Source organism: Brienomyrus brachyistius, chromosome 20 (genome assembly GCF_023856365.1).
Source record: "Brienomyrus brachyistius isolate T26 chromosome 20, BBRACH_0.4, whole genome shotgun sequence".
Taxonomy (NCBI): domain Eukaryota; kingdom Metazoa; phylum Chordata; class Actinopteri; order Osteoglossiformes; family Mormyridae; genus Brienomyrus; species Brienomyrus brachyistius.
In genome coordinates, this window is record NC_064552.1 from 2014746 (window position 1) to 2028524 (window position 13779).

Consider the following 13779-nt stretch of genomic DNA (forward strand, 5'->3'; position numbering starts at 1 on the left):
AAAAGTCCAGAAATTGCAGACCAGCAGGATCTGTCTTCATGAGGATGTCTGTGCAGGTTTAGGGCAGCGGCATGTCTCACGGTAAGGGGCTGTTCCCCATCGATACGGTAAGGGCTCCGCCCCCCTTCCCAGATAACCCCGATTCGCACGTATTTAGACCCGAATGTGGCAGCAGTCTCCTGGCAGCTCATTCTGCTTCCTCCATGCCGCATGCTTTGCAGCTGCGAGGAAGCAGCCAGCGTTACTGCCTCCCCCAGCGTGCAGCTCTGTGACCACACGTGAACTGTGCCACGACAGATGGGGGAAGGTTGTGCAAGTGGGAGTGTGGGCAGCCGGTCAGTGGATCAGAGAGTGACACACACACACAGACACACGGGGATTGGGCCGGCCCTGGTGCCACAGTTACCTTTGAGCATCTGGACACACACACACACACACACACACACGTGGGCCTCTGCTTTTGTTCTAGGGTGGGGTGAATGCTTGTTTGTTTTCGTTTTGTCATCTGTTCACTTTTATTTAGTCAGAAAAATGCCCCCCCCATCTTTCCCAGGTCCTTGAGCCAGGGACAGGAGAATAGCATAGAGAAATGCCCCAAACCTGCCCTTTCATTGGGCAGCACATGGGGGCAGCACATGGGGGCAGCACATGGGGGCAGCACATGGGAGCAGCACATGGGGGCAGCACATGGGAGCAGCATGGGTTAGTCTCCGAGCAGGCAGTGCGGAGGAACTCCCCGGTTTCGGAGTGGGGGGGATCACTCTCCTGTTCCTGCTGCTTTGTTTGGGCCTGGATTTTGTGTCTCTCTGCCCTGCAGTGGTGGCAGAAGGAGGCCACAGGCCAGAGGCAGTGCACTGGGAGACAGGCCAAGCGTGGCGTGTGATGTGTTTTTCTAACCCCGCACCTCAGCCTGTAGCGGCCGGCCGTGATTCGGGCTGGCAGGCATCCAGCGCTTGTAACCCAGTCTGCCCAGCAACGTGGACTCCGGCGCTGCTGACAGCTGTGATGACTGGGGACACCATGTGACAAGTCACTCAGAGGACTTTCTCCTGTACATTCACACCCAGACCCAGCTCCATGGGGAGGCCCCAGTGCCACCTGCAGGCTTGGATGAGGAACTGTATATTACCTCTGTATATTACACAAATTCACGGGGTCTTTCTTTGCCTTGTCCTTGGTGGTGGCTGGAAAGTGTCACCAGTAGCGAGGTTTTGAGGGTCACACTGCATGTGACTGCACAGCTGGAATGCAGCTCGCCAAGCCGAGCTGCCTCCTCTGATGAATGTCCACTCATATCGCTGATTTCTCACTGCATGCAGTGGACAGTCCCACCAGTCGGCCCGATCACTGGCATCACTTTTCGCACTGGGCCATCAGAGAGACTCGCATCAACGGGCCTCTGCGGAAGTGTGGGCCGCCACAGCAGGCCGCCACAGCAGGCCGCCAGGGAACAGCACCACCCCCCCCGCACACCTCCACGGTCTAACCTCTCACCCCCCATCTCCAGGCGGAGGGTGAGGACAGCCTGAAGAAGATGCAGCTGATGGAGCTGGCCATCCTTAACGGAACCTACCGCGATGCCAACATCAAGTCCCGTAAGACATGACCTTTGACCTCTGCTGGGGCTGGGGGGGGGATCCTCACTTTCCTAAGCAGTCGTGTTGTCTCACCAAGCATTTACTTATTCCCCCCCCCCCCAGCTACCCTCTCTTTCTCCTTAGCCACGGCGGCCCAGGCCCCGCGCATCCTCACAGCTCCTGCCCAAGCGATGCCCCCCGCTGCCCTGCGAGCAGCCTCTGCCGCAGTGCCCCCTGCAGGCCCTGCTCTTATGCCCCTCATCCGGCAGATCCAGACCTCTGCCCTCATGCCGGGTGCCACGCCCCACGCTGCCACCCTGCTGCCCCAGACCCCAGAGTCGGGCCTCATCTACGCCCCGTACGACTACCCCTACGCCCTGGCGCCGGCTGCGTCCATCATGGAATACCCCATCGACGCAAGCGGAGTGCTAGGTAAGCCGTCAGAGCTCCCCCTACTGGCCCGGATGTGTAACAGTAGCACCTGCATATGTCAGCTGACCTAACCCCCAGATTCAGGGAGCATGGATCCATGTTAGGGGGCTGCTGTTTAACCTTTGGGCAGTAGGACGGCCCTCTGCAGTAATGGGGTTAGGGTTAGGCAGAGTTACGGGGTGTCTGCATTGCGAGGGAGGTCATAGGTCATTCGAAGGCTCTTTGTGCATGGTGCATCCTGAAAGGCAGGCCGTTCGAAGCCTAACTGGCCTCCTCTTGCTCTCTTAGGTGTGGCTTTCCCCACCAAAGGCTAAACGGCCCTCTCCGCCTGCCCCCTCCTCACCTGTTTTGTTTCACAGCTGAAAAGGGCGTTGGCCTGCCCCACATTGTTCAGCCCCCCCCACTGCCATTTACACGAACTGGGACGGAATAACACTCGCTTAGATTAATACTGTGTTTGGGTAATAAAAAATTCACTTCATGGCCATACTAATCATTTCCCTGAGTGTAGCTGTCTCTGGGATGCGATTTGAGGTTGTGGACGGCGCAGACGTGCAGGAGGGTGTTTGGCTTTCCGACCCCACCCTGATCACATGACTAGGGAAGCCTCGTATCAGCCATTCCTGAACCAAGGACCCAGGTCAGCGGCGGGTGCCCGCTTTCAGGACCTCCGCCCCCACAAAGCATCGCCTTACATGTCCTAACTGAAGGATACCTGCTGTGCCTTCGTTTTTTCTTACCATGTTCTCTTTTATTTTCTGTTTGTGTTTGCTGTTGCTGTTTAATACGCATCTCCTGTCTCCGTCGAACTCTGAATGGGAAACCGAGCCGCTAACTGCCTGGTGTGTGTTACCATCCAAGCAGGTGCGGTCACCACTAAGGTTCGAAGGCACGAGGTTCGAGTTCACCCTTACCAAAGGGTCATGACCTCTGACAGAGGTTAGTTTAGCTCCGGCATTCTTCCCGTGTGCATGGGGGGGTTTGTGGGAGGGGGGGGGGGGAGTATTGTTATACACTGGACACAAATGGACACAAGCATCTGTAGAAAGCAGTATATTCATGAAGAGGCTGTGTTTACTCTGGGTTTAGTTTTCACTGCATGCATCTTTATTTCTTGTGCTTATTTATTTTATTTTGTCCATCATGGGAAATTAGCGAAAGTCTTAATTTGAATGAAAGGCTGAATGTGGGGTCAGTATTGAGAGAAGCAGACGCGAGGCGCTGTGATGCGCAGACTTAGCGCTGCCACACTGCGCTCTTAAAGGTACAGGGCCGAGAGGAAGGGAACCAGGCACTGAAATACAGAATCGGTGCGTCACCGTGCTGAGCAGAGTCCTGCAGGTGGATGGCTGACGGGTGATTTCCATCCAGCTCCACAGCGGGGAGTTTTACTCCTGTTCTGGTTGGGCTGCCTCACCCGTCGACTTTGCCAAGATCAGTGTAAGAGCAGATAATGTGATGGATGTGACCGGAACCCTCGGACGCGGCCGCAGTGCAGCGTAGCTGTGCTTTGCGAGGAGGCCTGACAGTCATCGTATTGCCTAATGCTCTGTGCTTCCGGCCCTCTGAACGATACCAAAACAAGACACTTTTCCCCCAAATAAGTTTTATTACTGTCATTAGTATCAGTGGTGCTTCAGCATTCCTGAGCTTCCTGTGGATTTGAACAGACTTCATCCAGTTGTGTGTGTGTGTGTGTGTATGTGTGTGTGTGTGTGTAGTCAGCTCAGTGTGGACTTAGAATGGCTTGATAGGCTCAGTTGAAAAATATGTTCAGCTTAAGAAGTAAATGTCTTCTGCACTTACTAATGAGGTAGTTTTGGAGTCTGACTGTAACTCTCACGGCGATCTTTATAACCGGGGTCTTTCCCGCCTTCCTAAGATGTAGATGTAATTGACTAGGGGTGTGTAGATGTTGACTTGGGATTTTAATATGAACTAAACTACTGTGACTGAGAATATGTCAGTACTTGGATACTACAGTTCGGAAGTAGCTATTAATCAGAACACCAATGTGCTTCTAGCGTGACTTGTCTTGGGTCCCTGGAACCGGACATTGAAAATGCAGGCAGAATCTCGTAATGCGTGAAGTGGGAGGGATGAGGCATCCAATCCGTGTCAGGTGGGATGTGATAGTCCCACCCACTGCGAATTTCTGGCCAATCACTCTCTCTCATCCCTCGCAGAGGACCACAGCTTTACAGTGGTGGTTTTCCTATATTTATTTTTTGATGTCTTGCCATAGATAACGAAGGAATTTTACGTTTTATGACTTTGGCATTCGGTAGTGAACATCCTGCTCTTTATCTAGTGGGTCAGCTGACCTTTCAGAAGAATTATTACAAAAAGGGGTCAGAGGGTGTTTTCTGGATTGAATGACCGTCTTCTCTACATGTGGGAGGAAGGGTGAAGGCCCACGCTTAGCGGGAGACAGACTCCAACGTGCTGGTGCAGTCACCCCCACCACCACCTGCAGGGGCAGCGTAGAGCAAGGCGAGATGGCGGGAACGCAAGCCTCGTGTCCTCAGATAGCGGCGCTCTGATCGTACTTGAGAACTTTTTACCGTACCTTTCACTGTGAGCTTCTTTTGTTGTTTTGTTGTTGTTGATTTTTTTTTATAAAGAATAGAATTTACTGTTTTTTTTAAACAAAAATATATATACAATGAAAATGAAAATATGAAACAGAATTGTGCCTAAAATGTCAATTGTGTGCCATAACCTAGAAAGTATTGCATAGCCTTTTTTTGTAGGAAAGACAATATACTTTGGAATATGATAAACTTCTTTTAATTCTAAGTATTTTTGTTGACTGTGAGACTGTGGCTTGACCTGTCAGTGTTTATATGCGTGATCTTTTACGACGTCTCATTCTGTAAAGCCACTGTAGCTTCACCGCCTCAGTGCATTTGGTGTTAATGTTGCTCTGAGTCGTGAGACCAGTTACTTTTCTTGCCGTTGTTGTAAATAGATGAAAAATACCTGAAAGGCAATAAAAGCTATATTGAGTAAAAAAATAATCGTATATTTTGAGCTTTTTTGTTAAATACAGATCTCTTAAAGGTTTGTGGGCCAACAGCTGCCTTTCCCAGCTTCAGAACGGGCCTGACGCCAGAATCGGGTCCGAGCAATAATCATACTGACTTTTCGTTTTGAACCTTCTTGCTGTCTAGCTGTCTGACTGACACTAACCGCCGCCCCATGTTAGTGGTCTCATTTAATTTCATAATCGGTTTTGTTTCCTGCTTATTTTGTTAACATTTGACACCTGATAGTGGGCTTGTGTGAAATCATGACCCCCCATGATTTTACTGGGTTGTCTAGGTAAAGTCAATCTGGCGTGTTCTTAGCTGTGATTAGTTCTACCATGTTGCCATCCAACCATTACTACCTGGGACTAATCTCCTCTCTATCTTTTTCCTTTTGTTTTCTTCTCCTCTCTGTTTGTTTTTTTTTTTTCTTCCTAACCACCCAGCCGCCACAGGCAACTAACCTTTGACCTTCTGACCTCTGAACTCTACACCCAATGATGACCTGACCGCTTCCTGCCCCGCTGACCAGCTCTCTGACCACGTCTTCCCTCCACCGTCTCGCGGTTGCCGGGAAAGCCCAAGCCGCAGCTTCTCACCTTAACAACGTGCCCTAGTGACTTCGCTCTGCCCTCCCCCACCCCCCCGGACCCAGGCCCCGGACCCAGGCCCCGCCCCCAGATCTAGGTCCCACCCCTTTCCCCTACCTACCTGCTCTGTTGCTGCCCATTCCTGGTCAGGTGATCATGGTCCTGAACCTGCACTGAATAGTGAAGCAATAAGGTCCAATTTATCCCACCCTGGCTTGCCCCCCCCCTCCACCCCAACCCTGCCCCCACCCTCCCACCTCTCCAGCCTTGTGAAGAGAAGCAGAACGCCGAGATCTGACAGCAGCCCCTGGGGGGGGGAGGGGCGAGTTGGTGCCATCCTCTCTACAATGGGTGTGGGGGTCCCTCCCAAATCACAGGCACCCTGCTGGGGGACCTCGGGCCTCTCCCCCACAGCGTGCCCATCAAGTCCCCAGGGTGTCGTGCCACCCAGCCTTCCTCTCCGGCACGTCACCGTCACACGCACACCCGCCCGCCCCCTCCCCACCGCAGGAACACGCAACCTGTGATTTGCACGACTGTTCCTGGGTGTGGGGGGGGCATCATCCAGCACGGGTAGGTGCAGCCAACCGTCAACGCCCCCAGCCGGTCCTGAAGGGCCTCAGCCGCCGGTCACCGCCAGCGACCTGCTTCCGGAAGGCTCCGCGCGCGTGCGGCTCACGGCCGCTTAGCCCTGCGACTGCAAAGCCGGAATTTGAAAAACTTACTCTGGGTTCTGAATCTGAATCGCACCCTTGGCAGGGGCTGTCCGTCATAGACGGGTCTCTCCTGTCATCCTGCGATAGGGTGACACAGCGAAGGAACAGGGCCCCCCAGGACCGCAGGTAGCGGTACCAGCGGCCCATGTCGCTGCCTGCGGGGCGTGAGGAAGGCGGCCGCGTGAAAAGCACCCTTTTCGAAGGATGTAAAAGCCATGCTCTGATTTTATGGGAGGAAGAACTGCTGACTGATGTACAATATCTGGGAATGAGCAAACAAACACTGAAATATTAAATATGTACTTTTGTGACACAGGGGTGCTGCAGAAGAGTAGGAGTATATTTTTCAGAAGTGTAGCCTTTTCTATCTTACAGTATTGTATAGAAAATATGGAACAAAGAAGCCCTTTATGTCACCACGGGGAGGGGGGGTCATTTCCACCATGGGGAGGGGGACTCTCCTTTTTGCAGATGGAGAAGCATCGACCAAAACCGCCTTTTGTTCTTTAGTTTTTTCATTAAGCATTTATGATGTCGAGGAAAAAAAAACATGAAAGTGCCTTATGTCCTGCTGGCCAATGAACAGCCTGGATTCTGCAGGCCCCACCCACCAGCGGTGGGGGCGGGCTCTCGGGCTGGCGGCAGGCCGGCCTGTGCCTCGCTCCAGTTGAGGAGAACAGACCGAGTCGCAGCTGGCCTTCCCTGTCAGGACTGCGATTAGATTGGCTTCCGAAGACTGTTCTTCACGAGGGTCATTAATCGTGGTCATAATAATAATGAATAATAATAACAGCGGCTGAGGAGCTGTGGCGTGACTGTGGACCTTAACGTATAGCTGTCCCGATCATGGCCATCGCCTGCAGCTAGCAGAAAGCCTAAATCTGCAGAGGGGCTTGTGGGATTTGGAGTTCAGCAGTTGTAGTCTCTCGTTATTCCCTCCCCTTACAGGTATCCACCCCAGCAGCTGTACTGAAACGCGCCTGGAGATTGAGCTTTTTTGCTCTTTCTCCACATCAATATCTACCTTCAGGGTTTATTTGACCGACCCTTTGTGTTTCCTGTTACCGGTCCTGCGATATTTAAATTCCCACTGTGAGTCGCCGCAGTCCTGTAGTACCAGATCGTCCGGTAGAGCTTCTGCCGTCAGGCTACTGTGTGAATGTCGGGGCTTTGGGGGGGCTTGTGGGCGTGGCCATGATTATGACATCAGCAGCAGGCTCCTCCCTCTTCGCTTACTATGCAACTAATGGGGCTCCACTGGTGATTGTTTTCTCTGGCATGAAGTGTCTTCCTGGCTACATTTACATATATAGTGCCATATCTCAATGCCGTGGGACAGGCTGAGGAGGATGGGGACGTCCTCGGTCACCCCGGCAGAATTACGTTCGATGACATCATCTCACTCTCATGCAATACGCAGTGCACCTCAATTTATGATGGTCGCATGATTTCATTTCCAGTATTACTTTTTGTTTCTCTTCCTTTCTGTGGACACCTGTTTGTTTTGTAGCCAATTCTGAGTTTGCTCCAGTGTGCCCTTTGTATTATGCCAAACCACTGACATTTCATATTTCAGTTCCTTTCTTCTAATGCTTTTTGTTTCTTTTTCGAAGTGTACAAATTTATTGCCTCTAAGCACGGGAAAATCACACGGACATGTTTGCAGTTACGGCTGAAATTCAGTGTACTTTTCTATTCTATTTTGTATGTATGTAATAAAAAAGATATTGACTTATTTCTAGATATGAACTGCAAAGGGGTAAAAAAAAAAAACACTAAAGATCAAAATTGTACAGGTTTCGAACAAGATGTGCCTGGTATTTCTCTGTAGACCTGTATGCCTTACAGTGACTGATGATTTTCTCTAGGGGCTCGGAAGAGTCCCTGTGCCATGGTAACACAAAGGGGAGCGCGAGGGCGCCCCTAGTGGATGGTGTAAGCCGTCACCTCCATCGCCACCAGTGTTAACTAGCATAGTCTCTGTCCAGCTAATGATGCACGATATATATATAACTGTCTTATAGTGCCGAGTGTGTTTTTAAAAAGCAATATTATGCCGTTTCATTTACTGTTGGTTTTTGGTTGTTTTGATGCGGCATCATTTGGACGCCGGGCCCATGCCTGACTGAGCCGGTCGCTTCCGGAGATTTCCGTCTCCGTGGGGACCGTCCCTCGCTTGCTGTCTCTCCGCTCTCTGGCATCACAGATTAACCTGTAGTATTATTTTAATGAACGTCACACATGCAAACTTACTAACAGCGGACAGGGGTCTGAATCGTTAACCGCTCCAGCGTCCGTTTTAGATGCCTGCTTTGGTTGTTTTAAAACATGAATTGTCTGTAATTAAACAAAGGGGTGGGCTGAGAAACGTAACTTCTTAGAGTGCTAAACAGAATCATAACCCTTTGTACTGGAAAGCAATAGTGGAGTATTGAAATCCTAGTGGAAAAAAAAATAAATAAAACTAACTTTGGTGCTACTTGTCTGTGGCTATTTAATGCTCCTTCCAAGCTGTAGTCATGCGCACTAATCGCAGATGCGTGTTTAACAGCTGTCCATTAGTAATAAAAATGGGAGAATCGAACCAGAATCGAAACGCTCAAGGCTGGAGTTAAAATCTCTGTCACTCCGTAAGCACTGTCTCCCTCGCGTGAATCCGGCTGAGAGAGGATAGGATGCCTCAGAGATCATCCCCTAGAACTCATTCCTTTGGCTTGCCTGTGGTTCCGGAGCGACGATGCCGGCATCCCACTGAGACGGCAGCGAGAGCGAGTCTCCGCGGGGAACCCCCCCGTGCTGTTCGCAGGAAGTCACCTGATGGGAAGCCACACCAGCCTTCGGCAGGCGGGGCGCCGGTTCTGCAGGGTGTCGGTGGGGGGGTTTGGGAGTAGGATGACCGGAGGAGGGGCCCTGGCGGCCATCAAACCTGCCACCACATTTTATATGCTAGAAATAATGTAGTACTACAAATAATCTCATTAATATGCATAACGAGCAGTTCTAATGCGGCCTGGTTGGAGGTGAGGTGGGCCAGTCCTCACGATCCTCACTAACTGTGTGCTTCCTGTCTGGTCTCCGCATGTGACTGCATATCCCCCGGACGCAAACGCCTGCCTTTCAGGAACACGAGCTGCTGGCCACGCGGGAGCTCAATCCAGACACCTCTCCATCACCACCTTCACACCTCCCTTCTTTGCCATCTCCCTGCCCCTCTCCCTGTCTCTGCCCCTCCCTCCACAGGGGGTCAGACACATTAGGAAACAGATTTCACCCTCAGCAGAAATCAATCAAGATGGAATATTAATTATTTCTCCTTACATTTACGTGTGATGGCTGGGTTGGGTTGGGGGGGGGGGGGGGCGCGGGGAGAGGTTGGCAAGCTGGTAACCTCATGATTGAAGACGACTGGTTACTGGGGAGCAGGAACCCAGTACATTAATCCCTCTGGAGATTGTGGAAAGTTATTATGTGATTATGTCTGATTGTCCAGACTTCTCCTGGTTATATGGATCTTCCTGAGGATGTTTCTTTTTTATGTAAACGTTCTAACTTACATGAAAGTTATCGCCACATTTCCACCTCTTTATAAAGGTGTTTACTTTGCTAATATGAGCTTGTGTCTGGAAGGCATGGCTGGGGTTTGAAAGGGCAGCATCTCTCCCACCGCAGCGCCATGAAAAGCCGGTGAGCTGCTCCGCTGGGAATTCACACTCTGATGTAAACGGGGGAAACATCCAGGACAAACGGCAAAGCTTCTGAAAGTGCTGGTCTGGTCCCACTCTCGTCTGTACCAGTGTCAGCCCGACATTGCTGTCTGGGCATAGTTAAGGTTTTGTTCTGTGTTTGATGATATTTGGTGGTTTACTGGCATTTCTACAGTGTGACTCCAGGGTGATAAGTAGGAAATGTCAACAGAGCACTGAAGCTGCGACCCCTGATATCCCCCAGACCAATGCCAGTGAGCTCGCTCTTCATCATACCCCTGATGCTAAAAGGGTCACATGACATCTCAGGGAGACCCTGCTCAATGGCGCCCCCTACAAACTTCAGGTTCTCATGTATTGCCATTTTCTGGCATTTTGCAGGAAAGCTCAGATGAGGCAGGAGGATCCCATGACGGCTCCCCGACAGCCGTATGCCTGCTGTTTATAATCTTCCACACTCATACATTTCTTTGGACAAAGGCATCTGCTAAATACGTCAACATCAAGTCCGCATTGCGTTCTCGCCTCCCAAAACACTATAGCTGGAAGCCAGATAAAAATCAAGGAGTCAGTGTCGTTTCTGACTGAAACCGAACAATTCTGAAGCGAGCGCAGTGGGAGGGGCGGTGCTGGGCAGGGGGGGAGCAGGGTAGTACGGATAGCCCAGGCTTCACAGAGACAAAGGGGCCTCTGTTACGCCGCCCCCACCAAACTGTGAAATACACTGTAACCTAATGGCAGAGGACTCATAATTCAAATTCACAGCCTTCAGATGCTTACTGTTGTCAGTAACTATCAGCACTGATGCCCACGTGCTTCAGGTATGTACTTAGAAGGTCTGAAATTAAATTGATCCATTACATTGAGCGTCAATTAATCAAAAACTACCTCAAGAAAGAAATGGACTTCAGAAGCTGGGGACCGTGGTTTTGTAGAAGACCAGGAAAGGTGCTCGAGTCTGTTTAACGAACCCAGCTGGGGTTTCATCACTGTTTTATTAATGCCGTTGTTATTCAAGGCTAATTTCCTTCTGGTGAGTAAGAAAGCAAAGCTTCCTCCTTTATTATCCCGTCGGCACGTGACGAAAATGAAAATGCGCATTTATGGACGTGATGAACAAGTCATGAGTTAAAGACTCTCCTTGCGGGATGAAAAGAGTGATCTCACTATAAAATATCTGACAATATACCAGCGAATGCCGTCAGAGGAGTAGCAGATGGCAGCGTGTAGTATGTGTGATTAACAACAGCGTTTGCATTTTGGATACGGGCAGAACATTAATCGCTTCACTGATACACCTCTCACATCCCTGCGTAATATATGCAAACAGAGCGGGTCATTATAGCGCATTTTGCCATTTCTGCTGTCTCCATTGTGGCGGAGGGGCTTTCGGCAGCCCGAGACAGACCCCCTGGAGGGCAGGGCGGGGAAATCAAGACTTGCAACCCTTTTGTACGGCAAGGATTCAAGTCAAGTGTGAAGGATTACAAATTTGTTTTATAAGCTGTCCAAAATCCCACAGAGGAGGCCTACTCCCCCCTCCTCCCCCACCCCACCATACACACACACACACACACACACACACACACACACACACACCTTCCCCTCTCATCCTGCCCAGTATGCTTTAAAAGAAATCAGAATCCTTGTAGCCCAGCTCTTTACATCTCCACGGAAACAGGCCCTTGCTGGGTTGCATTTTTTTTTTTTTTGGATGGGGGAGCATGTATGAGAAGTCCTTAATAACGATGGATTTAAATGAAACAGGAGAGAGTAGAGTGGAAAAAAGGCAGAAAATGACATCATTGCTGCCTCCCACTGTAGTTGTTTTCTGAGGAAGCCCTCAGGATCCATTCATTGGCTCACAGTTGGTTGTCAGAGGCCCTGGGGAGGCCGTCCACCCTCCTGCCTGAATGGAGTGGTTTTTTTTCTGCGGAGGAACAGTGGGTTAGTTCTGCTAGCCCTGAATGCCTGGCTAATTTAGCGTGCATGCCAGGAAGTCTGAACTTTATCGCTTCACTTCATGGCCCAAACATCAGCCTCCCTCGCAGCCACCCTCCTACCCCGAAGTGACAAAGGCTGAATTCAAATGAGGGCCCTCCTTTCTTCACACAGACACAGTGGATTCCTTCAGTGGTCCACCTCCCCAGAGCCCCAACAAGCCCGAAACTTACCAGGCAGCCCGAGGTGGCAGGTGGCCGAGGAATCGAGGACCTGCTGCAGGCTGCGGAATCTAGATCTGGCACGTGTTCTGCTGTCGTACCCATAAATGACACACGTCTCCGCAGTGAAGCTGTTTGAATGAGTCGCATTTCGGCATGTATGTGACTATGAAGTGTGCTCCATATACCGAAAGCGTCAGATAGGTAGTGATAATCATGCAATAATTATTTTCGCGAGAAGCTGTGACAGACCTGCCTCACGCCCCGGATGGCACTGGGAGAGAAAAGGCCAGAGATGGTTCCGGTGGTTTTGCTTTTTTATGTTGCGAGATGCTGAAATATATCTGAAATGTATTTGCATGATGATGTGAACATATTTTCGAGTTTATAAAAAAAAAACAGAATCTCTCAAATCCGATGCAAAGAGCACCACTGAAATCTGTGACAAAAGGTCCTGAATCCTTCTAAAAGCGTTATCCATAAAGCTATCGCGAGGAGGCGTCCTCGCTGCTGAACCTGACGGAGATCTGCTTATTTAATGGGGAAAAGAACAACCTTTATATTATAGCATATAAACTACATATAATATATAACCTATTTGTTATTTGCGAGTCTCTAGTTACATGGAAATGAATCAATAAATATCCATCTACTTATACATCCGTATGGGAATAAAATTTTTATATTTAGTAGGCCTAAATATCCTCGCATACATACATTTCTAGATCGCTGTCCAGTGACAGGCTTTGTTTTGCTGCCACCATGTGGATGTAACTCATTTTCGCAGCGACTGGTGGATTATTTTACTCTAGGAAATTTTGTTTGGGGAAAACTGCCTTAGCTTTTTGACCTTGTGTGGACTTGGAAGACTTTTGAACTTGAATAGGAAATCTAAGTTTGGGCACAACTCCAAAAATGACCGACACGTTAAACTATGCGCTGTATCTGTTATTTGGCCCGTTGGACACAACCCACGTTTTAGTGACGGTAGAAAAGGCTCAGGCTCGCCCCCTAGATCCGCCCGCCAGCCAGATGTTTCGGTCTCTCTGGAGCCGTGTGGCGGGCGATGCTGTCGTAAAGGCAGCGCGGCAGGAAGTGTTGATGTTTTACGACCATGGATTACGGAATATGACAGGAATGCTGAGGTGAGGCCAGTTAACTGAAACCGGGTTTAAATTCGTTACCGGGAAAACATCATGGCAGGCATCAGCATAACTTTTAATGTACCGACTTCCTGCTCTTTGAACATATATTTGCTCTAGTTACCCGAATGTGCAAGATGAAGTCAAAGCTGTGGAACGAGTTTAACCTTAAGTTTAAACGGTTAAAAACACCGTTATTCCAATGGCGGAACCACAGATTTTCATAGTAGAAACAGGTTCTAAGCGGATATATATTTTTATGTTCATATTCTAATATGAAATACTTGCAGATGAAATTAAATCTGTATTCCTAGTTAATATGGTCTACTCATACTGGTATTCCTAGTTAATAAAAGATAGATCATTCAAGATTTTCTGATAGATCTAAGACTGGTCACCAAGTAATTACAACATCACAACAGTCGTG

General features: G+C 49.8%; 1 protein-coding gene across 4 annotated transcripts in view; it reads left to right on the top strand.

The window, feature by feature from the left end:
* Positions 1–8823, top strand: part of qki2 (QKI, KH domain containing, RNA binding 2) — a 29675-nt gene extending 20852 nt beyond the window's left edge. Inside the window, exons 5-8 of one of the 4 annotated variants that reach the window (XR_007384150.1) lie at positions 1508–1595; positions 1701–2009; positions 2298–2948; positions 5485–8823. Coding sequence is in view for 3 of the 4 variants with exons in the window: in XM_048987549.1 (XP_048843506.1) it covers positions 1508–1595; positions 1701–2009; positions 2871–2948; positions 5485–5501 (492 nt within the window). In the remaining variant the exon portion in view is untranslated. The remainder of the gene's footprint in view (positions 1–1507; positions 1596–1700; positions 2010–2297; positions 2949–5484) is intronic. The other 3 variants (XM_048987549.1, XM_048987550.1, XM_048987551.1) reach the window with 3 other exon arrangements.
* The last annotated feature ends 4956 nt before the right edge of the window (positions 8824–13779 follow it).